This window comes from Pezoporus occidentalis, unplaced genomic scaffold (genome assembly GCF_034315485.1).
Source record: "Pezoporus occidentalis ecotype Australia unplaced genomic scaffold, CSIRO_AGI_Poc_V1 ctg214, whole genome shotgun sequence".
NCBI classification, from domain to species: domain Eukaryota; kingdom Metazoa; phylum Chordata; class Aves; order Psittaciformes; family Psittacidae; genus Pezoporus; species Pezoporus occidentalis.
Window position 1 is genome coordinate 989,809 of NW_026914007.1, and position 24,184 is coordinate 1,013,992.

The following is a 24,184-nucleotide window of genomic DNA, read 5'->3' on the forward strand; positions in this document are numbered from 1 at the left end:
GAAACCACCAACTACAGGGGAAAGCAAAGCATCCATGTGCAAAGCCTCAGTATCACACAGCAGCTCATGATCATGAATTTTGATCATTCACTGAGGGAACTGACCGCTCATTCCTCACAAACAAAAGGTGTCTTTCCATTTTATACCACTGCACGGAAAGGCTTCTTGCAACAAGATTTGAATAAATAAAACAATGAAAGAGCCTCCTGTTATTGAAAGATGACATTTGATAGGCTGAGTCCATCAACAAAATGCTGTTCAAAGCCAGCTGACATTTTTCAATAGATTTTAAAAAATATTAGAAAGAATGATGGCAATTACTTATTTCCATCTCTTATCTGAAATTTCCTTGTCTGTATACTGGGAAGGACACCTAAAGGCAAATGTGAAGAAGAGAGCGGATTTCTTTTATTAGTTGAAATTAAACAGTCCAAATGGCACAACCTCTCCTTATGGCCTATCTCTTATGAAACAAGCAGATTTGATCTCATTTTTCTCGTTACATAATCTTTGTTTGTGCAATGCAAGAGTCTGTAGAGACTAAAAAAGGGGACCTGAATACACACAGTATAAAACACAACTACTTCATTGACATTTCAGTATCCTTCTGGGTGAACTACATATAAATTCTATTATTTTGTGCACCATTAAGGATAACATTGTACAGAACATGGGAGAAAGACTCGTTATTTTTAAAGGTGCTTTACAGTGTGTTTTCAGTTACAGCTCGTGGCTTTTGAAATGTTCAGAAGAGAATGGCTTATTCTTTGCTTGAGTTTTGAAATGGTATTTGTTTATATATTCCAGATAAATCAGGAAAAAAAAAAAAATCCACACTATTTTAAGCTATTTTGTGTCCTGCTAGTGTCTCATTTGTACGTGGCATACACTACATTTGCCTAGAAGGATTTAGCTCAGTAGCTGGCACATTTACATTAAAGAATGACATACACAGTTTCAATCGATTTCAAGTGTTCTTACAATGGGAAATAAATATGAAAAGTGGTTGCTGCTGAAAGTTCAAATAATGCAATCAACAACTTGTAAAATCGCGAAAAGGCCAGACAAATTTAATAAAATATTTCCATTTACCTTCTTCAGCTTTACACAGCCTGGTCAAAATAATAAGATTCTCTGCAGAGAGCCTTTATCCAACTGTTTGCATCACTTCATACAAAATATGTGTTTGAATTACCACAGCATTACAAGGATATAAACTCCTAACAGACGACATGCCAAATTCAACATAAGTTATGCTTTCTTGGCAACTAGATGTTTTCCTTTTCTGTACTCCAAAAACATTTTCATTTGAAACATTAAAAAAGCATGTAGATGTTAAAACATAATAACAGCTTAGAATTCAAGTGACTTGTGCAACATTGTTTTGTGCTTACTACTTCTCCATTTCCTCCTACTGCTATTAAAATTCATCATGCCCTACTACATATGCAATAGCAATGCATCAAGTTCAGTCCAGTATAGGTTTTTAACCTTCACACTTTGCTTTATACTACACGAGATCCTTGCACATTCAAAAAAGTGCATCTTTTCTGTGATCTTTCTTTTACGTTGGCTGATGTGAAGCTCTGATTAGTCGACGTAGGAATGCAACCTTGAGGTACGATTGCAGCCTCAGAATAATTCTTACATGTAAAAAGGAACTTTTCGAGCGTGCGCGCCCTTTCTGGATTTAAAAAAGACACCGTTATAATGGTGCTACTAGAGCCACGGTACAGTACATCATGGCACATCTCCATAACATATTCAAGGACATGAGAGAGAACTTCTATTTACACAAACTTGATGTCACTTCCAGAAAAATATGACAGAAAAAAAAAAAAGGGAAACATATTTCCTGAATGTCCTGAATTTTTAGAAGATTCCTTTTACTTTTTCTTCAGCAATAGAGTGATCCTCCACAACTACATTTTCCCTGCCCTGTTTAGTATGGACCATAAGTGACATCAGCAGGAACTGGGAATCATATAGCAAACTGCTTCCTTTGAGAGGATGCTCACCCATGCCCCTTTACTCACAAGCCAGCTTGCTGTCAAAACTTGAAAGGGCAATGGCAAAGGCTTGTAGTGCGCACATTGGGTAGTTGTAGTCCATGGTGAACACATCCTCAGCCACACGGCCAAACTGCATCACTATATATTCAGCTGCAAGAAACAACATAAAAGGTGACAAAGCATTATTTTTGTTTGCAGCCCTTACTAAGTAAGTGTGTATTCAACATCATCCCCTGGCCCACTTCAACAAAATACAAACAAAACATGCTCACTCATCAAACTTCACAACACTTATTCATGCAAGTGGGTGCGCTGGTATCAAAGAGAAGCAAGGGTAGCTTGAGTGAGGAACAGCTGAGTGACAAAAGATTGCAAGACTTGCTACTGACAAAAAAATTGCACAGATAAAGAGGGGGTTTTGTAAGCACAGAGAGAAAATTGCTGCTGTATAGAATGCTCTTATACAGATTTAGTGCAAGTTTCATGTGTACCAAGAACCAATTAATTCTATTCCCACTTAACTTCAGGCAAGTGGACAAGCAAGGATAACGGGAGAAGAAAATGCATGACTGTGATCAAGACCTAATCATGTCTCCTTGTTACATCATTTTCATGAATTTTTTCTCAACTTTTTTCCCCTTTTGTACTCTTTATCATGCAAAACGAAATCTCAGCCTCATTCACAATTTTAAATGTTTAATTGTGGAAGCAGGTATATTTGTTTCACCTTATAAAATGCAGGAAATGCATACACCAATACACCACCATTTTAAATTCAGCATTGCTCTCAGAGATCAGGACAGCCACTTTCAACATACTGCAATATTCCCTACAGTCTAAGCACAGAACTAGTGCAGCCCAGTGCACTCCAGCACCTACTGACTATTGCCTGCCCACAGTGAGCGTAAAGTGGGGCAGCATCACTCCACTCGAGCAATTGTCTTCATCCTTGCTCCAACAATTGTACCTAAGCTTGAGAAAAAAGGGCATTGCACACTTCTGTCAGAAAGCAGCACACTGGTAAGGTCCTAGTGATGGAGTGAAAAGCAGTCCTGACACTTTCAGCGTGGAAGGATTGTGTGATACTTGTGCTTGAGAGGAGTGATACTGGCACTGCTGACTGAAAGTACTGCAGCTCTGACAGCAGGAACAACTCTTAAGGTAGTGCTCAGTTCACAAGCCAGGCAGCCAAAGAAGAAAACTAAGACAGCACATAGCAGAATCACCCATCTCCAGCATAAGCATTTAAACACCTAACTTGCATCAATGTCATGGCCACAAGGCAGAGCAGCCCACATAAACTAAACTCACTCAAGGAACGACAGTAAGGGCAGAATGACTGTCAGACTGTGAAAGCAGTAGTGTTTCTACATGTTAGAGCTATACTTACGATCATTATCATGAATAATTTGGAAGTTTTTCACTGAGGCCTGTGTGACTCGACCATGGAAATTTAAAACATAGGACTGTGTGTCATCATTCCAGACTGGTGTTTTGTTATGCAGCTCAATGACACTCTCTGTATTTTTGTTCTGCCATCTTGCAAGAAGCGTCTCATGTTCCTGCACACACCACAGATACACACTTCAGTTTAACACTCTCACAAGACAAAAAGTAAATTAATACACACAAAACAAAACCATTCATAAACTCTAGACTAAACTGGCACCCTCAACCACCAAAACGGCATCACTAAATTAAACTGAGAACTCTGGAGTATCTTAATGAGAATGTGCATTAGAATCCTTTCCACAGCTTCAAAAGTATTAGTTCTGCCTTTTGTTATCTAACTACATTATTATTTGCAGTACTTTTGTGAGCCACAGGACTAGTCACCCATCACATTGTTCTTCAATTATTCAAATGTTTTTTACCTCTGAATCTTCAGCAATGCAAAAAAAAACCCAACTCAAACTGAAAAAGAATTCAAGTAATTTTTATCATTGGCTGATGGTATGACTTACATTTCGTGGTCTGATGGAAACTCTTTCATGGTCCATATTCATTCCTGGTATGATCACACTCATTTTGCGTGGTCCTTTAAACCCCAAGACATTTGTTTCCTAAAAATGTTTTTAAAACAGTTCAGCATGTTCTGTATTCTTGAAGTTAATTTCTTCAGTAGAGAGACACAGTGGCAGCCCAGGGGACTTATTTCTTAGTCAACTCAAAAAACATCTTGAAACTCCTACCTTCGCTGGCACTGCCAAACTTTCTGACTTTGTTTTAGAAGCTCTGACAACAGGAAAAATGGAAATAGAGAACTTTGCAAAAAACATTCCTAGCATTGGCTGCCAGCAACCTTAATACAATTAAAAAAAACCTAGTCCTTTGTTAAAAAGGATATGAACTAACCAGATTGCTTGGCTACTGCTAGATCCTAAAATAAAGCGGTTATAATTTAAAAATCATAAAATGCAGTCACACATTTTGATGAGCGACAAAATTAAATATATGGGATCAACTCCATTTATTCCAGAGCCAGCACAAAAGCAAACAAGAAGAAGCTGCCAGTAAGAGCATCTGTTAGCAGTGCTGTGGTTCTCAAAGTCTTCAGATATGTTATACTTAGAGACAAGCATGGTATAAAACAAACACATTAGCATGAATGCAAATTTTTGAGCTGTGAAGGCAGGGAAAGTAAAGAAACAAAGGCAGAAAAAATAAATCCACAGAAAATGCAACTTTTTCCAATAAAAATGATTCAATGCCTTTCTGACCCGCATTTTACAGGAGCACTCCACAGTATCCTCTCAAAACACAACCACTAAAATCTAAATGGACCTAAAGTTTTATGCTTCTGACTTTTTTTTCTCCACAGAAGCAACCAGAGCCATGTATTTCAGCAGGTCATCATCTATCTACTTTTGAAAAAGAAAAAATAAAGGGTGGTATTTCCAATCCACTCAGTAAAACCCAGTTGCCTGTTCTTGCATGAATCAGGTAAGTGAAACACTGACATCTCTGAAAGTTCATCTCCTCATGTTTTGTGCTACTTACTTTTTATTTATTGCTTTTTCAGTCACACGCATTTTTCCCCTCCTGATCTTTCCAAGTGAAGGGCTGTGGACACACACACACTAAGGAACCTCAGGAAGGAAATTCCCATTGGCGCTATTCCCAGCAACATACTACAAAATGCCACCCCTGTGCTCCAGCTGCTGTGGCTCTACCACTGGGACATTTAGAAGTGACATTTTCAGATATCCCTGCTTTTATATTTTTAACTAAGGTGTCCTGATTTTAAGGAACACTCAACTTTGTAGGATAACTCTACATGTACAAATAAAAATCCATGCATCTCTGCCCCTTGTAAACATCTGAAAATACCCGCCTAAGGTTTACTTGCACAGAAGTTCTGTCATCCATCAGACCTTTGAAATAACTTTGGTTGTTTCAGCAAACCATCTGGAGATTTCACACAACCCATTAAAGATTTTTAGGCATGCAAAAAACAATTCCACTGGGTTATTTTACTGAATAATATTGAAGCAATCCAGGTATATCCATATATCTCTGTAAGTCTGTACATTAATGGGAAGATCCTACCTCTTTTCTGAATCATTTATGTCATGGCCTTTGGCAGAGTAAACCAAAGCTATCAGTTCATTTAGAAATTTATATTTGGTTCTGCATCATGGTGAGACTCAAACTAAAATGACTGCCAGCACATTTTATAAGCAGGAGAAACTCAGCACAGCAGGGGCCAATTTCTAAGAAAAGATTCATGCTTAAGCTTATTTTCCACTAACTACTGACAGTTTTAGTCTTCTCTGTAATGTCTTACAAGCTTTTCTTCTCACCAAGCTGCAGTTATGCTACATACAACTAATTTAGATGCTAACTGGTTTTAGACTTTGTTCAAGGTAAAATTCAATAACAGCACTGAATCACTTCCCTCCCAACAAGCGGTATTATCACTCTGAAAAAAAAAAGGACTATATTCTTCAGGGTTACTCAGAAACATTAAAATCAGGACTTCTGCCAAATGATAAGGGAATGGTTTCTAGATGCACATTACGCCATTCACCAATTTCATCAAACATTTTACTGGCAAATGCAACCCTTTTGCTAAAACCAAGGTACAGAACTGAAATTTTAGAAACACAGAATATATGAGTAAAGCAGTAGGGACAGAAGAGAAGCTTTAATTCAAAGTAGACCTTTCCAAACTACCTGCACCCAAGTAAAATTAATTCTCCATATCTCCTGTCTCATTCCCTCCTTCTCTTTTATTTCCTTCCTGTGCTATTTTGTGTGTAAGACTACAAATAGCATCATTAGGGGAACATAGGCCAGATTCTGATTTTACACAGTTTTAATGACAATGACAGACTTGGTTTACACAGGAATTCAAAATAAGGGCTGCTAGCTGGCAGAGCACTACTGACAGAGCTAGCATGCCAGTGATTTAAATCAGCTAAGGACTTGGCCCAGTATTGCTTCAGGGCTGCACTCTCTACCATTGCCCACGTGCTAAGCTTAGCATGTCTCACAAGACACTGGACTAAAAGAACATGGAGTTTATCCTTAAGGTTGCTTTTAAAATCTTACTTTCATAAAATTATGTAAGCATTTCACTAAAGTGGAAATATCTGCCATGATAAAAGCAGCAAGTTGTATATCCCAGCAGCTCTCAAGAGATTCACAACTTAGTTACTGCAATTTTCTTTCAGCCACTTCCCTTTCTGGACTTGTGTAGAAACTGTCATTCCATAGAAAGCCCAAACATAGAACCCACTACACTGGAGCAGAATGCAGGTGCCTGAGGCCTGAGTAGAAAGTCACAGTTTTATTGCTTTGCTGAAAGTTGAGTCACACCCCAGAATATTAGCAGAGCTCCATGTCTGATGCAGACTGAGTTGTAAGATCCTATGGATATAAAGGAATCCAGCACAGAAAACTCTGGTACAAATGGTAGTCATACCTTACTGCTTCTTGATAAATTTTGCCAGGCAATTCTGAAATCAGCCATTAGGTGCTGCTGCAGGTTTATTAATAAGCTAGACTGCCACCCGCAGGGAGAGTAAAAATGGCTTGCAGCACCTGGTAAAACTCGGTCCTTGCACCGATTTTATTCCTGTTGCTTGAAACATGCCCTAAGGTGAGCTCCACAATGAGAGTTCTCATACATTTATCCCACAGTTAACAGCAGATGCACCAGCAACTTCTGCCAGTACAAAACAGACCTGCTGAGAAAATTCAGCAGGTCAGGCTCAGTAAGTTGGTGGAAGTGGGTACAGCTTCCTCTCTGGGTGGGTAGCTGACTGGCTGTGCTGAAAGACAGCAAGAGGCATAGTGGTGCTTTCAAAGTACTGTTTGTTATAGGGCTTGCTGCAAGGAAAAATCTCAGGGCAGGAATAAAAAGGTTACCTTAGGACAAGGATGCTTCAGCAGTGCTCATGAATAATCTCACTTTAGCAAGCCTGGCTAATAATGAAATATCATTACAGTTTCTTTTTGTCCTCTGGCCACAGCACACCCGAAAGCCTGATGCCTTTCTTCATGAGTATCAAAATATCAATGCAACAAATCATTCTCTTACATAAATGTACAAGTTTTAAACTGCTGATCTCAAAATAGACATATGAAAGCAGCTTATCTTTGCCACATTCTCCAAACGGTGGGCATGGTTCTGTTCTTTCCAACACTCACACTTCTAATCACCTCTGCTGACCCCAACTGAGGTTTTTAGTTGGCAACATTAATGGTACAAATGCTGTTGTTTTTCACTTAACCAAGCAATGTCTAAATTGTTCAATATGTATTTTTTTTTTTAATTGTTGGGTTTGGGTATTTTCCTCCTTGCATTTCCAGATTCCACCAGAAGATTAGTTGCCTGGCTCCAGGGAATGCCCTCCTATAAAAACCTATTTACTAAAAGTATAAGGTCTCCTCGGTTCCAACTCTAAACTCTTAACATCAGATTCTGGACAGTCTTGTTAAATCCTGTTAGCTGGACTTTCTGAAATTTTCAGAGAGTTTCAAATTCAACGGCAATGGAGGGACATGTATCTTTCTGTCTTGTCTGCAACTGCAGGCGATGTGCCTGAATAACAGCACATGTGACCAAAGGCACTATTTATTCTCTATTCACAGCAAAACTGCATCCTAAGCAGCAGGAAAATAACACGTCAGCCACCCTCCAGTGCTCTCAGCAGTTCGCATGGGAAGGATAGTTCTCTGCTTTCCTTTCCATGTGCTGAAATCTGCCAGAGGCATTGCTCCCCACAACCTGAAGCTGCCCTTTCTAGGAACCCATTCTTTGCATATATGCTGGATCTCTATTTGATGGATTTCCAGGCATCCTTGATTAGAGCTGGGCAGGAGCTTTCCACAAAAGTGGTTCTTGGGTATTTTTGTCAGAAGGTGTTGGTTTGTGAAAACAGAACTTTCTGTAGCAGTGTACATACCCATTTTGATTGGAAGAGTTTCTTGGACCCGGATATTTCTGGACAGAAAGAACACTCCCACCAAAATAGCCATCCAGTCATCATGAAAACAACAGCAACTGTATTTCAAGTCTCGATTGTCTGCGTTGCTCCTGACAAATGCTATTTACTGTCCTATAAGAGGCTGGTTTCTCTTATTAAATTGAATTTTTAATTTTGTTTGGGGTTTGTTTGGGTTATTTTCTGGTAAAAAGGAGTTATAGAGGTTTTTATCTCAGTCTCCAAGCCAATGTGGCAGACCTAGCTGTTCAGCTACTTGTGTTTTGAATCAGAGTCCTCCAAAATGTTATTGCAAGTGGTCAGACTTCAGTGCAGTAATTCCATGTTCAGGAGGCTCTCTCAGATGACACCTGCAGGCTGTCAAGCACCCTACGTCTTCCAGAGGGTTATGTAAAAGCCTCTCACCTTCTGACCAAAAGTGAGAACCGGGCAACCTGGTTCTGTGCACAACTTTATTCACCTCTGCTTTCCACTGAATTTCCTGGTTTCTCTAGTGAAGAGCAGCTGTTTGATTACATCTAAGTATGAATGGTGATTTACATAATCATAACTGAGAAGTAAATTCAGTGTGCTATTTCAGAAACTGATCTGCCCTTCTTGCATATTTTGCCTGTGAGCAGTACTTACATAACAAATAGCAGCTAGCTCCTGACGCAGGATACTCGCCTCCAGGCTTGATGTTGTTTTCATTGGATTTACTCCATTGTCATAAACTGTAAACTTAGTTCCCATGAGATTTGATCTATCAAAAAAATGGAAAATCCAATCACCGTTTGCCAGCAGTGCTGCCTGAGACATCTATCCTTTCCTGCACTGTAGCCCCAAAGGAAAGACAGGTAATACTGAGTACAAATAGCTGTTAATTCAATCCCATCTATGTATCAACTCCTGGATTAAGGGCCGTAACAAAAATGTAGAGGTACAGTAGGGCAGAGTATACTAAAGGTCCTTTATTATTACACCAGAGACTTCTCATAACACCTTGCAAAGCAGTTAATTCAAGAAAGCGATAAGAAAACACTCTGGAGGAGTTATTTTGTTTGTTTGCTTGGGTTTAAAAATATGCTTACTCTCTACAAAACTATCTGCTTTGTTACTTGACTACTAACTCTGTTAGAATATAGAGAGTATTTTCATAAAGTTTTAAGATGAACCTTTCCTATTTCAACAGAAATCACACCAAGAAGAGCAAAATGTAACTTAGAACATACTAAAACCACATTCTGTACTGCAAGGAGTAGCAGATGAAGTCCCAAGATCCATGCAGGCAAGTGGCCATTAACAGCACAGCCCCTCTCCCCAGGCACAGACAATCTAAACATACACTGGGAGGCTCCACGTAGGTCTCAACGAAAGACTGATGTATGATGGGGAGACAAGACAGAAAAGAAGCATGGTTCTGAAAGAATCCCACTACTTCACAGAATCATGGAATGGTTATGGTTGTAAGGGACCTTTAAAGATCATCTAATTCCAACCCCCCTGCCACAGGCAGGGACACCTCCCACTAGACCAATAAATAACTCTAATTAGGATCTTAAACAGGCAAAACCGAAGAGATTTTCAGATTGTGTAACAGAGAGAACTTCCATTCCAAGGTATTTATATCATTAGGGGCTATAAACAATCTACTCGCGCACTCCTGAAAATCTCATTAAGATAAATTGTACTCATACCCCCTTGAGAATCTGGCCTTTGAGCATTTAAGAGCTTCAATCCTGTCGACTTTTAATAAAATGTGGTCTTGTAAGTACTTGAAATGTTTTGAAAACATGCCTTGAATACTGGCGAACTTAAAGACTGTTATCACATGATACAGTCAAGCCTCTAAGAGGTCATAGTGGCTTACAGGCTTCCTAATTTCAAACGAACTACATTATATAAAGACAATTCGAAGACGTATTCGTGTTTACCTCAGTTTTCCAATAAAACTCTCTCCACCCCGAGACAGGTCAGTTGGGTCTATAGAGATGAGGTAATTAGAGGTTTTACTCTTCTTTCGTTTCCTCCCAGCTAACAGAAACACCTAAGCAGTGCAAAAAAAATTATTCTAGAATGCCAAACGAGTTAGCGCACACCACTTCCTGCTTCGACATAAGGAAACCATAGGCGATTTTTTTGTCTTCCAGCATCATTAGAGAAGCAACAGAAAATCTGGAAAGTGACTTCTCAACCATTCACTTCATTATTTACAGTTTAAATAATTAAATTGTACCTATTTTGTTAAATGTTTCGTTCTAAGTTGCTCTGGCTCTTTCAACTGAACTGAAAATAGATGTTTTTCAGGCCACAGAATGCAAACAGCCCCAACTGCTGACTGTCCCATAAAGGTGCCATGCAGGGATTATTTAAGGCCAAAGAAGAAAGGCAGAACAAAGTGAAAGTATTGCTTTGCTTTTGGAAGACTGTAGGGCAGATCTCAGTTCAAGCAAAATTATATTTAAAATACAAGATTATATTTTCTTAGTAAAACTTCTTCAGACTTTAAATATTTTTTAATATATATTGAGGTGCAACTGGTATGCCATTCAAGTTATTTTATGACCTTTTTACCATGCTCCCTTTCCATGTGGAGGTAATAAGTAGGGTACATCCCTCGGTCCATTCCCTTCTTGTCTCTTGTGATTCTGCATTTGACAGTGACACCCTGTGGAGCAGGTCTTATGGCAAATTCCTCCAGGTCATCAACATCTATGAGAGGCTCATTCGTGGAAGGACTGGGGGCTGAGGCGGCTTCCTAGAACAGTAAGCAAAACTCAGGTTTCCTCAACTTTCACTTACAAGGTTAGAGGACCAAAGAATGACATTTGATAGAAGCTGCACATTAAAACAGTAAGAACAATGGACATACTGTCTTCCTCATTCTGACTCCTGAGCAGCCTTGAAGGCAGTTTACCAAGCTTAGGATCAGTCTCCTCCAATCAGTCAAGCTCCTGACCACCAAAGGCCCAGGGAGCAGCTCCCTGCACCACTGGTGCTCAGCATACAGATACATCTGGCAGACCAGAATAGGGTGGCTGCACTGGCAGAGTGCTGTAATGTTAACAAATCAAAACCTGGCTCCCACCTCCCCATCTCCCCACACTGCTTTCTTCAGAAGGGCCATACCCAAGGGCAGTGATGGCCATTGCTGAAAGGAAGAAATAGGGAGATACAGGTTAACTAGAGGTATAACAGAGGTGTGAAGTCAGTGCAGTACTTAAGAGTGGGGCACTATCAACTGGTTTAGCAAGAACTTGTGATTTAGAGTATTTGAACAAGCCAAAGTCTTATTTTGTTCGAATAGTAGCAGCAAGAACAGGGTGAGAAAATGTTCAGAAATAAGCAATAGAAACAAAAGGTCCTTCTGAGCACCTGCAAGAGGTAGAAAGGTAAATATTTATTGTTTACCTTTCTCTTCATTCAAGTTCAGACAATATTTGCTATTCTTTTCTCCAAGTCATTATTTTCATTGCTTGCTCCTGTGAACCCTGAGAGCTATAACAGTAAATCACCTTGGAGATACTCTAGTCCATATTAAAAATGAAGCAAGAAAGCCGGGCCTATTGTGACTGCACTCTGAAATCATGCAGTACATAGTAGCCTGCATGATCTTTCTTTGGCACTCACTCCTTACCTTATTGGATTTCTTGCTCGTGGCAGATCCAGGGCGGGTATTACTGTTTAATTGTGAAGAACTGGAGCTGTCTTCATCTTCCTCATCTTCTTCCTCCTCAAAATTCATGCTGCTTGAGATGCCTGAGGAGAAAGCACCACACTTATATGAAATATTAATACATTAAATCCGTCTATACTTGCTGTAAAGCATCATTTATTATACTCTTGCACCCTTAGGCTCACAGGTGAGAGAGGGTGTGTGAGAGGGGATTTACTGTGTGAGGACATTTACAAATACACGGGTGAGACAGTACATGCCCTGAGAAGCCAAAACATTTCAGCAAATGAGAAAGGAAATATAGTTTCCATTCGACAGGGAGGACTGAGTTACCCAGAGATACAGGAGCAATAACCAGTTAGGAATTAAATCCAGATCTCCTTCATTCACTCAAGTACTTCAAACACAACACAAAATCTTAAACCTGAAATTGGAGTTGAGTAGACAACCTGTCACAGCCACTTGGAAACCTTAGCAATTAAAACACGAGCCCTTCTACAGCATACTTTCAACTATTCCTATGTGATCTGATGAAAAGCAGATCTTAGACTGAGAAGAAACATTCACATCAAGGAAATGTTCTCATGCATATTTATTTCACATAAGAACCAGTATCAGCCCGGGCCAAAAGAACTGCCTTACAGCACTTGAAAACTTGACTTTACAAGAATTCAAAGCCTCAGACATTTCAAAGGGAAATGGAACTTTGAACATCAAATAGGACTTTGCAGCAGAAAGCGTCGATGGTGGACATTTGCCAAGCCAAGTTTTTCAAGGAGTATCATGCAGATGAAGCTATCCTCTATTCAGGTTCAAACTCTACATTCCACATGTTACAGGCTACCTACACAATATTTTCTGCTAAACCAAACAAACAAAAGGAAACACTTGGTCCAGAATTGCCACTATTGGTAAGCCCAGTGCAGAAGGAGAAATGAAATGCAAAGATTTCCGGAGCCAAGCAGCATGGGCGTAATTAACTTTTTCCTTCTATACTTACCAGGAACATGATCCAGGGCGACAAGACTGGATTGGGAGGTGGAAGAGGACCAGGATGTATTTGCATGGGGATCTGGGAAAGGAAAAAATCCATGGGCTTGATTCTGCAAACCCTTAATTGAGTGAACAAGCTTAACTTGCCATCAGGACTCCACACAGGGGCAAAGGCTTACTGGATGGGGCCATAATGCTGCTGCCTGAATTCTCGGTTATGGACATTTACTCCTTTCACACAATCATAATTCATCTTCTATCTGTTTATACCTTCTATGACCCTCTTTTTTAGTACTCTGAATGAAGTCAAAAAGCCCTGGATCACACTGTGAAGCTTCAGAAAACATCATCCACGCTAAACTGTTGTGCCACAAATCCTTCTTTGCATGATACGCTCTGCACGGTAGGTTTTCAGCTTATTCCTGAATTCTAACACACACACACAAAAAATCTGATCGACACAAGTGGTATACACGGATCCCATACAAATATTCATTCAGTAACATTGAAAAAAGTATTTAGACTCATATTCAGATGGCATAAACTCTAAATATTCCCCTGTGCCTACTGAGTCCTCATCATCTTTCTCAGGCTTTATAAACTGTTCTTCTGGGACCTCCAGGGATACACAGAGACTTTTGTGTCAGTTAGTCTTTTGGAACACAAGTTTGGTCTGCAACAAGCAGAGACTGAACCAAACTAATGTAGAGAAATATAAACATTAGAGATGATATCAGTAATGGTTTTCTTCAGTTCAAATTTTTGGAATGGAATGAGAAAAAAGAGATATGAAAAAGGTTTTCAAATAGTTTTTATGTTATTACTGCTTCCAATAACTTCAATGCAAATCCCTTTGAGATAGCTTTTGACACCACGTGCACACTGGATGATGAAACAACACCAGAATGGTAAGAGCAAGTGGATAAAAGTAAACCAGAAGCATATACAATGCTTGTAATTCCATTCAGCTGCACCATGAATGGTCTCGTTACTAGCTTCTTCATTTCCTCCAGTCTGGACATACACCCCACAGCAAGAGGTTTCAACAGGATCTGCTTATGCAAGGGAGGCCTGAGTTCTCAGGTCAACAGGTATTTTCAAGCCTGTAGAACTCACTCATTAATAATCACAGATACTAATCACCAGCATTATTTCTCAGTTTATTTCTACATCCCTGCTCGCTATTTCACCACCAATATTTTGGTGATGTGCCAGCCTTAGAAAAGTCTGCATTCATGATCTGTGCGGAAGAATGTTTCAGAGAGCTCCTTTTCTAACTCAGAAATCAAATCTACTCATTCCTTAAATCTCAAAACAGTTGTAAATTCAGGTGGTAAAGAAGAACCAAGACCAAATTGCTCATTCCAACTCTTTACAGAGACATACTGGAATCCGATAAATGTGAAGACTAAGTGTTAGTTATTCACTGTTAAAACTTATGAAAGTCTGTCTCTGTCCTAGTGACTCATCTGCCACAGAAGAACTCTACATATTAAGCCTTTGGAAATCAAAAGGACAAATATTCTTCCTGCAAGAAGAAAACGATTCTAGTATGGCAATTTCCAACAGATGGAGAGATCAAATAAAACATTTGGCATTTTCTTTATTTTTTTCACATTTGGGTAGCCTATAGGTTCTTGTCTTGTGACAGAACTTAACTTGCTGGGGAAGCAGAGACAGGCTGAGAGAGGCTTCTCTCCACAAAGTTAGTGTCAAAGAGCAGCATGGGTACAAATCAGGGCTATGCAAACCTGGTGGGACTCAAGTCTTCCCCATTGATCCAGGTAGCATTTACTTCTGTGTTATTTTCCTTTTGTTCCTACTTCATGCAAGAGAAGGACTGGTGGGAGACAATAATTCTAAATGCTTTTCAGACCAATGGGGACATGCCAGTAAGGACATGACACAAGCAGCGAAGTGGCAGTGGGAGCCCATATGAAAAGCCTTAGCACTACACAAAGTTTGCCATGAATACTGGGATACTCAAAACTTTCTAACAAGCCTCCTCTGCTGGTACCAAGTAGCAAACCACATATAGTAAAAATATTGTATGGAGGTGCTGCTAGTTGCAGTCTTGTCTTGATACCTTTCGTTTGTGTCTCACAGAGCATAGCTCTGTTTTTAATTAAAATAAGTAAACCTCAGCATTCCCAGTTTTAAAAAGTGCCTCCCCCCGACTTGAAGCATATTGATGGTCCACTCTTAGCAGTGTTTGATGAGGAGGATACTCAGACCTGGTAAAAAAAAATCATACCCTATATTTAAGAATAGAGAGCAACAAAGCAAAACTAAACCAAATCAAAATGAAAACACCCATCCACTGCTTCTACTAAAAAATCAACAAAAAATTGGGGAGAATAAAAATATATCCTGGAAAAAAAACATCCAAAATAGAAATGTCCCCTAAAGTAAAAATCTGAGTGCTCTGACCTAATTTGAGAAGTCTGTCCGTAGTTTTTAAATCAATCAGCTTTAGTAGCGTGCCTGATGATTAAACATTCTGAGCCACGGTTTAAGGCAACACAATCACCACACAGATCAGAACTTGTTAGTCATGCCCAACATCCCTCGGACTCAAATGCCCAGGAAATACCACACTTGGAGAAAAGCTGCCCATTTCAGTTGAAGTTGCTCGCATCTGCAGAGTAACGTCCCAGAAAAAAAATGAATCTTAGTGAGAACTGCTCTGCAGACAAGAAGTGGGCATTTAGGTATGAATAGTCTATTCTAGATAAGTCAAGTTCGTACTTGCATTTTGCTCTTTATACACAAAGAGTTTATTCTTAAAGCCTCAGAGCACTCTTGGCTTGAGCCATCTTTGCTTCAAAAGCTGCACACTGAAGAAGAACAACTCCAAAGCAAAAGCCTTCAGAAAAAAGCTTTGTGAGGATTTTAGGAATTTTTTTCCTTCCTACAGTTAATGTCTAATGAGAGCTAATAACAGCACAGGAAGGAAGGGACAGATGCATGAATGTGTACGTACACAATCTATCTCCCAAATCATGTGTGCCTCTAGAAAAACAAAAACCACAAAACAAAACAAAAATTCCACAACATTTGGGGACTATACATGGGAAATGCTGCAGAATACACAGTGCTGTAATCTTCACCTCATAAGCACAAACACACGTTAAGAAAACCCAAACAACGTTTAACTGGCAACACAACTAAAATTAATACTCTAGTTTGAATGCTGCTATTCTGCTGCTATCCTGCTTAACCCTCAAGTAAGTGATTTCCAGAATTGTACAACATAAAAATGTGAGCAGGTGGATATGAGCGTTAGCATCTGCCTGGTACCTTAACAACAACACTGCACTGCAGATGGAAAAGCCTGGAGAGCTCTTGATCCTTGGCACAAGTGAGAACATTTTCATTTTTTTTTTTAGACAATAGAATAGAGCCTAACAAGCTCTTAGGAGAAGAAACACAGAGTAACAATCTCTTCTTAGGTTAGGGACGAGAATGAGAAGAGGAAAAGGAGTCGACGTACATCAAGCAAGCAATCAGACTATGAAGGCATCTTTGACTACTTACCTTTTTTCTGCATTGCTGTTCTAAGATCTTGTTTGCTTTGCTGTTGTTGGCCACTAGCTGCTTTCTCTCCGTCATCTTCATCATGGCTGGACTGTCCAACAGTAAGAATCTGTACCTGACCACTTATCTTCTGGACATCATCTTGAAAAGCAGCTGGGCCATCAATCCCTGTCAGACAACATCAAAAGCCTCAGTTGCCTTTGTGTCAAGGAGTTACTGAAAAGAGAATTGCTCACTCACAAAAAGCATCTTTTCTAAGAATCAGAGATTCACATTCAGTAATACTTCTAGACTTAAACACGACTAAACTAGCCTCCAAGGCAAATATGTTACTTCCCACACACTGCACTAGAGAATCTCCACGAGGTGAACCAGATTCCACTGTTGCGTGCCTCATTCCTAAAGCACACCCACCCATGCACCAGAAACACTGAAAACGAAGCAGAAAATAAATGCACTCAAGAGGATCAACATAGAAAACACATGCAGATTTCATAAGGACACACAACTGGTCCAGAAACAGTTAAGACTGAGTCCCAGATTATTCCATGTCCCCTAATAAACAACACTGCTGGTATGAAACAATGCTTCAAAGTTTCAGAAACCTGGACAACTCACAAGTATATCTATCAGTGTACACAACAGGAAGAGCAGCATGTTAACAAGCCTAAATATGCCTGCTGAATTAGTAAATTACTATACAGTTAAAACATCAGAGTTAAACTATAAAGAAGACAATATATATTCATTGGCTCCTCCATTCTCTGAGATGGACATGGTCCTGGGAAACCCACTCTGAGGTTCCCAGAGTCCCCAAGGATGCCTTACAGCTTCATACTGCGATTCTGTGGCTTCTGATGACAGCCAGAAAGAAACTATTTCCTTACACCTGTAAATCACCTCTAAAGACAGAAAATGAAAATACGGGGTGGGGTGTGTTCTTATCACAAATTAACTTCGTTTTTTCTCTTCAAGATAGCAAGTTAAAACATGAGATTGCAAATATACTTCAGCTCTTGGTTAAGACTTAGTGCTAGCATATACTGCTATGTTAGCCATAAAAAAAAAGCACATTTGCACCAATAAAAATGCTAGTATTATCATGTATGATATAGTAAATAATATCACACTGTATACTGTTGCTGTTCTGAAATACTTTGTTTAAAAGCAAGTAACACAGTGGAGAATTAGCAAGCATTATAGAGAACTAGATGAGTAAAAGAATTTGGTGCTTCCCACACTAAACAGAGCTAAATTAATCCTGTAAGAAGAAGCTGCAGGGATTGGGATTTTTTCAGTGTGATCTGTAGCTGAAGTCTCCAAGAACACCATTTCAACCCACTCTGCCAGCAGCTGTCAACTTGCATTAAAAGACAACTGGATTATACATTTAGCACGCTTCACTGTACTTTCCACACTTGCTCTCACTGCCACTGCAGTACAAAGCACAAGTGGAAAAGAGAGTGGTGCACACCCTCAGGAACAGCACCGGCTGTGCAACTACCCGACAGCATGCAGTCCAACACTGCAGAAACATTAAATTCACAGAGTTCAAGACCACAAGGAATTCCTGACTCATCTACATCACACAGACCCTTATCTAGCAGTTTCTGCACCAACCCTGTAAATTCTGATTTACAGCAAAACTAATAACAACTTGCTACAAATAAACAAGCTGTCTCTCCAACCTTGAAGAACTAAATAAAGTCCATGAAAATAGTTCTCTCATCTTGGTAGAATGATGATTTCAGACAGAAGCTCTGTGTGATGCAGAATAAAGAGTATAATTTCCTGTGTTGCAGGTATAATATGGCAGTGAACAGAACAGCATTTTTCTTAAAACCTCAAGATAAGCACTACAACAAAGGTGCTCTAGAACAGACAGATGCTGAGATCCACCATGGCATTTTTAACAGCTTTAACCATATTAACCATTATCATTAAAGCGGCTGCCTAAAGTTAAGTTCTTACCTCAATACTCTGAATTTCAAAAGTATTAAGCATCCATGAGTTTAACAAAATGCTCATACCTCATGCATATCTATCTAGCCCAATATTAAGCTTCAGACAACACAAACCTGATTTTGAGAACCTATTTCAAAAAGGAACAGACCATCTTATTCTTCAAAACAGACACTGACCTGCAGCAAATGAAATGCCTTCAACAGCGTTAAGACACTGCACTGAGGCTGCTTTTTTCTGATGCCTGCAGAACATCTGCGCTCACATCCCGTGCTGTCAGGAACATCACGTATTACTGGGCATTAGGACAAAGGCTACGCTGCCAGGTCACACTTTTAGAGAAGAAGAATCAATTTGTGTTCTGAAGAGTGCATCACTGATAGTGTGTGTTATTAAGCATTACAAACAGTTCCACTGGCAACCCCATTTAAGGGAATGGAAGACGCAGCCAGACAGAAAGGAGAAAAAAAAAAGAACCTTCACTGCATTAGAATACTGTAGATGGTTCGTGACAAATGCAGCGTTAACTATTTAATATTTGTGTGTGTGAACACATCTTGGTTGCTATATGCAGATTTGTAAAATGGCATTAAATGCAAACATACATACATGCTGCTTTTTTCTGTATCATGAGATCTAAGTGTATCTTTGTAAGTCATAGTTCAAAAGGCAGCTTTAACTATTGTCTGAAAACACTTCCAAGCTTGTGTAATTGTGATACTCAAGGTTGATCTCTCCCTATGTTTTCACTTTCTTTATCTTGTGATTCCTTTCTACCCACTTACTGGAAGGACAGTTCACCGTGCAATAGAACAAACCATTCATGTCTATAGTTATAAGTTTCCCAGTTTAAGGACAGGGTCAAAAGAGGCAAAGAAGCTGACGAGACTGTGCCAAAAAAGAAAGTCTTTATTGATACAGTCAGCATTTTCTACAGCTTTTCTGAAAAATCAGATAGAAAAAAGCCTGATCGAGATGTCCTTGAATACCTGCTAATAAGAAAAGGGAATTTTTGATAGGCAACTATGAAGGAGGGCAGGGAGGAAATACGAAGACTTGAAACAACCCCCAGAATACCAATCCCTTCAGTAACGGCCTTCTGGTAAACTTTAACAGGGTGATGTCTTGGATGAAACCCAGAAATGAAAACAAAGAGATAATGAAAAAAATGCAACACAAAATTGGCATTCACTGGCATTTCCACCCTATAAACTAATATTTATCAAAGCCTACATTCTGTCAGCACTTAAAATCATCCAGACAGTATTTATAAATAGACAGTATCATGCTCTTAAAAACTAATAATCTAAACTATCTTTTAGAATGTTTTTATAACCTGAATTAATCTAAATCGTAAGAAATGCAAAATACATTAGGTGGGCATGCACTTAATTTTGATCTCAGGTATGGGATTTTTAGATAGGATTTTTTTTCTTTTGCTTTAAATACACAAAATGTTAGCTATCTACACAAAAAAAGCACAAGACCCAGGCCTGGAATGTGGGGAGAGAGAAAAAGGTATGGGGAAAAGAAGAAGAGAACTGCTACTGGAAGCCTTGGGAAAGGAATAAAGTGGTAAACTTTTGCTTAGTATTTTTGATGTATGAGAAACAAATCTAAACCTTTATGCATCTTATGATACCTCACTATGCCTATTTGAAACTTTAGCTTCTAAAGGATGTATCAACAACCCAAAATCCATTCAGCCTCACTGGATTTAGGAATAACAATACATTTCAAGGATATGAAGTTAAGAGCTTGTTTTACTGTTCTAATCCTGCAATTTAAAGAAATCTCCTTATGGGAGCATAAATTTGTCTGTCCTAGATCTCCATCAGTTGGAAGCTGAATAGCTTCCAACAATTTTAATATGTCCTATAGATAGATGCTAAAATAAACATAGGTGAGCCATCTCAGTTCTACCAGATGTAGTTACCAAATTTCTTTCTGACAGACTAAGTAAGTACAGACTACATGGAATGGAGTCTATATATCCTAAAGTATATCCCTCCTCCTTGACCTTACAGATCTAGAGGTCAGTTTGGGATGTTTTTTTTTTTTCCCCACAATAGCACTAGTAGACCATTACAAGTGCAGTTCTGGGCACTCATTTGAGTCTCATGCATTCTTATTTCAGCTTCACAATCTTCAAAATTATTTTGCAGAAAAGAAATACACTTCCTAACCCTATTTGAAAGTGGGAAACTAAGGAAGGGCCTGGTCACGCTGAACTCAAACCTTAGATCAGTCTCTTGAATAGTCCTATCTAAACCTAAAATCTGTAACAGAATTAAGTCTAAATGGAACTTTCTCTCAAAACTGTAGAGAAATTAAGCCTTTCTAGACACTGCACCAGAGAAATTCTCAAAGTCATGAGAGTCTAATGGCACTGTAATGCTACAGCAAAGTTAGAAAATTAAAGAGGACAGGCAGAACTGCAATTTTTACTATTTCACTACTGAAGAAATAATTAAGAAAGAGTACTGAAAATTTTTAAGGGGTGGGGGAACAATGTCAAATGGAAGGAAAAGATTACATGCCACCAAGCTATGTACGACCAGGGAAACTAAAGACAGGCAGCTGATGTATGTGGCCACCACTGATAGATGAGTACAAGATCAAACATGAGGAAAGATTTTGCTATCTGACAGTAGTACATGACGCACAATGGTAGTCTTGAAAAAATTAGTTACAGATTAAATATGTGACAAACTACCCAGCAGCAAATTACAGGCGTAAGCATGGTGAGTCAGCTCTCCAGAACATTATTTAAGTATTTGGCTATATACAACATGAATCCCCAGTAATTGGATCTTGCAGGAAAAGAATCTAATTGTATTTATACACAGTATGTTCCCCTCTGCATGTATTTATACATGCAAAAATTTTGCTGTGAAAAGATTTTCAGCAAATGTTATTTCCTCTTGGTTCTTTTACATGAACTTGTAAGTACAGGAAAGAATGATTAACCGATTATTTACAGAGAGTCTTTAACGCTCCTAGGACACATGAAAAGACAGATTTCTAAATTACTTGACAATAACTTAGAATAAATGAAGAATTTCTTCATAGGAAATTTGCAAACTAAGAAAAACTAAAAAGAAAGTATCATACATCAGAGAGAACTGATTTTGCTCAGTGACTAACATCAAACAAGATTACGTATCAGGAAAGGAACATAACTCAGAGAACAAGTATTTCTGTCCCTACTTTACACTCGAGGAACTGCAAGATACAAAAATTCTTGTTCTCTTTTTATAAAACACTTAGGACACAAATTCAACATGTGAAGTCAGGCATATTGCTCACAGACAAAGTTTTAAGAATATGCTTGAATCCTCTGCAGATCAGATCTGAAGAGTTGACTGAGGTCAGGTGGGAGGTCTCTGGAACCAGAGAAAATCTCAAGCCACATTTTCTGACCTCAGTTACATACAATAAGGGTTCTACAGTAAGTATGTCCTTCCTCTACAAACAAGCTGACAGCAAATGCAGGCACACTAGATACCAGGTTAGATTAGCCACTGGTCTGACACAGAAGTCATACCCATGTGAATAACGCTCAATGCTGAGGACAGCACTGAGCTGAGTCTATTAGCATTTAATTCCAGTACAAGAAAATAGCATTGCACAAATCAGTAAGTGGAAAAAGTTCTTTCTCAGAATGATTGCTTAGGAAGCTCCAAGAAAATGGACAGAATGAAGTATCATGAAACTTCACCTTCTAGAAATGTAGAACTCCATTGCTTAAAAAAAAAAATAAAAAAAAATAAAAAAAATCTCACTGCTGGGTGAGAGAAAGAATTTACTGAAAAACAGGAATGTTTAAAGGGTGGGAAAAGCTTTTCTTTTAGTCTATTTTAGGACAGAATAACCTTAAGTACATTGTAGCAGTCTATATTTTGCAAGCCATTTCCCAGTATACACCCTATATGAGCTGTTCACTCACTGATACGGGTTCAAGCAACTCCAAAATCACAGAGAGATTTGTTTATAGGGACAGGGGGGCAAATAGAAAGCTTTTTAGGAAAGGACCTCTGGAGGTGATTGAGCCCAAACTTCCATCAAAAGAAGGCCTATTCATAACACCAGATCAGGTCACTAAAAAGCAAGTGCTTCAGCACCAAGCTCTACATTCACTGTGATGAAATCTAAAAAACTCTGGCAGGAACTTTGCTTCCATAAATCTCTACCCTGAGGAGGCTAAAATGACTTTTTCGCAATCAAGTCCATGTGTTGCCAAAGCACAGCCTGAAAGGGTTGTCAGATCTAGAAATAACTGGACTTTTCTTGCTGGAAACTCTTTTACTGTTCCTCCTGCCCTTTCTCTTTAATGCGCAGGGAACAGAAGCCAAGATAAATCTACTCTACATGAACCTCCCTCCCCCTATCAGAAAGGAAGTGCTACACTGAGAAACGAGAAGTATCCAACAAATGGTCCTGCTTTCTTAGGCAGCCAGAGCTAATGTAGTTGCTTGTTACATATAAAAATGGAACAGGAGGCACAAATCAAAACAGGCAGACAAGCGTGAAAGAAAGAACAGAAACACAGAAGCAGCAAACCAAATCAAAACATGAAATAGCCATCCTGGCAGAAAAACTGCTGTATTTCAAAGCAGCTCACTTGCTTTCTGGATCTCTTAAAGACAGCAGGGAATACCCAACATACTATATACACATTTAATGTACAGTGTAAGAAAAAAAATTGCTGGGAAGGTATCATTTATTTGAACATTTTAAACTCATCAAGATTTCTGATTTCAATGACAAAAATCATAATGCCCATGGCATTGAGTGAACCAGTGCAGTTCAAAGCAGGGGTTTTGTAGAATGTATTTACATGCTGTAAGTGCAAGAGTGGTAGGAAGAAAACCCCAAAACAACAGTTTTTCACAGAATGATTCCTGAATTTTCTTAATAGATTCCCCTTTAACTCCTGGTTTGCAGATTTTCTGGGTCTTTTTAAAGGTTCCATTTTATCTTCCTGATTTGTTTTTGCCATTCATTGCACATAGGCAAAAACCCCCACTTTATCTAGGATATTTATTAATTTCTTCACAAACATATCTTGGGGAGAAAAAACAACCAAACAAAAAACCCACGCCACTATGCACCTGTAATGCTTTCATGAATCTCAATTTTTAAAGAATCATCAAGGTATTTGATATCTAAAGATGCTTGTAATACTATGCAGGTTAAATACTTTTCATAGGTTCCTGCCACAACCATTTTCATTTGTTTGCATTATTTTTCTGTTGAACCATCCAACAATCCTGTTCAGTAATGGCCTTAGTCATCCCTTACTAGCATCACAAACCAAAGCAGAATTTAATCCACTATTTCCACTGGAAAGACAACCATATTCACATTAATTCATTATATTTTGTTCATTTTTTTTTTCCAATACTGAATACTATGTCAAACAATACACTGGGAGACCAAAGCTTTCAGACATACCAGCTTAGTGAGCTAAGCTACTATAAAACATCCTAAATTTACTGCATTTGCAGGCTCTGTCTCACCAAAGTGATGTTTCTTTTTAAAAACAGAGTGGATACTAGACATCTCCATTA

General features: G+C 38.9%; 1 protein-coding gene across 7 annotated transcripts in view; it reads right to left on the reverse strand.

The window, feature by feature from the left end:
- Window positions 1–386: 386 nt before the first annotated feature.
- TUB (TUB bipartite transcription factor) overlaps window positions 387–24,184 on the reverse strand; it is a 76,862-nt gene continuing 53,064 nt past the window's right edge. For 4 of the 7 annotated variants that reach the window (XM_062619849.1, XM_062619850.1, XM_062619854.1 and 1 more), the window contains 9 exons: window positions 16,650–16,817; window positions 13,120–13,191; window positions 12,081–12,202; window positions 11,010–11,201; window positions 10,378–10,490; window positions 9,092–9,206; window positions 3,977–4,075; window positions 3,403–3,574; window positions 387–2,162 (listed from right to left, as the gene is read on the reverse strand). In XM_062619849.1, coding sequence (XP_062475833.1) covers window positions 2,029–2,162; window positions 3,403–3,574; window positions 3,977–4,075; window positions 9,092–9,206; window positions 10,378–10,490; window positions 11,010–11,201; window positions 12,081–12,202; window positions 13,120–13,191; window positions 16,650–16,817 — 1,187 coding nt within the window. In that variant the 3' untranslated portion in view covers window positions 387–2,028. The remainder of the gene's footprint in view (window positions 2,163–3,402; window positions 3,575–3,976; window positions 4,076–9,091; window positions 9,207–10,377; window positions 10,491–11,009; window positions 11,202–12,080; window positions 12,203–13,119; window positions 13,192–16,649; window positions 16,818–24,184) is intronic. The other 3 variants (XM_062619852.1, XM_062619853.1, XM_062619855.1) reach the window with 1 other exon arrangement.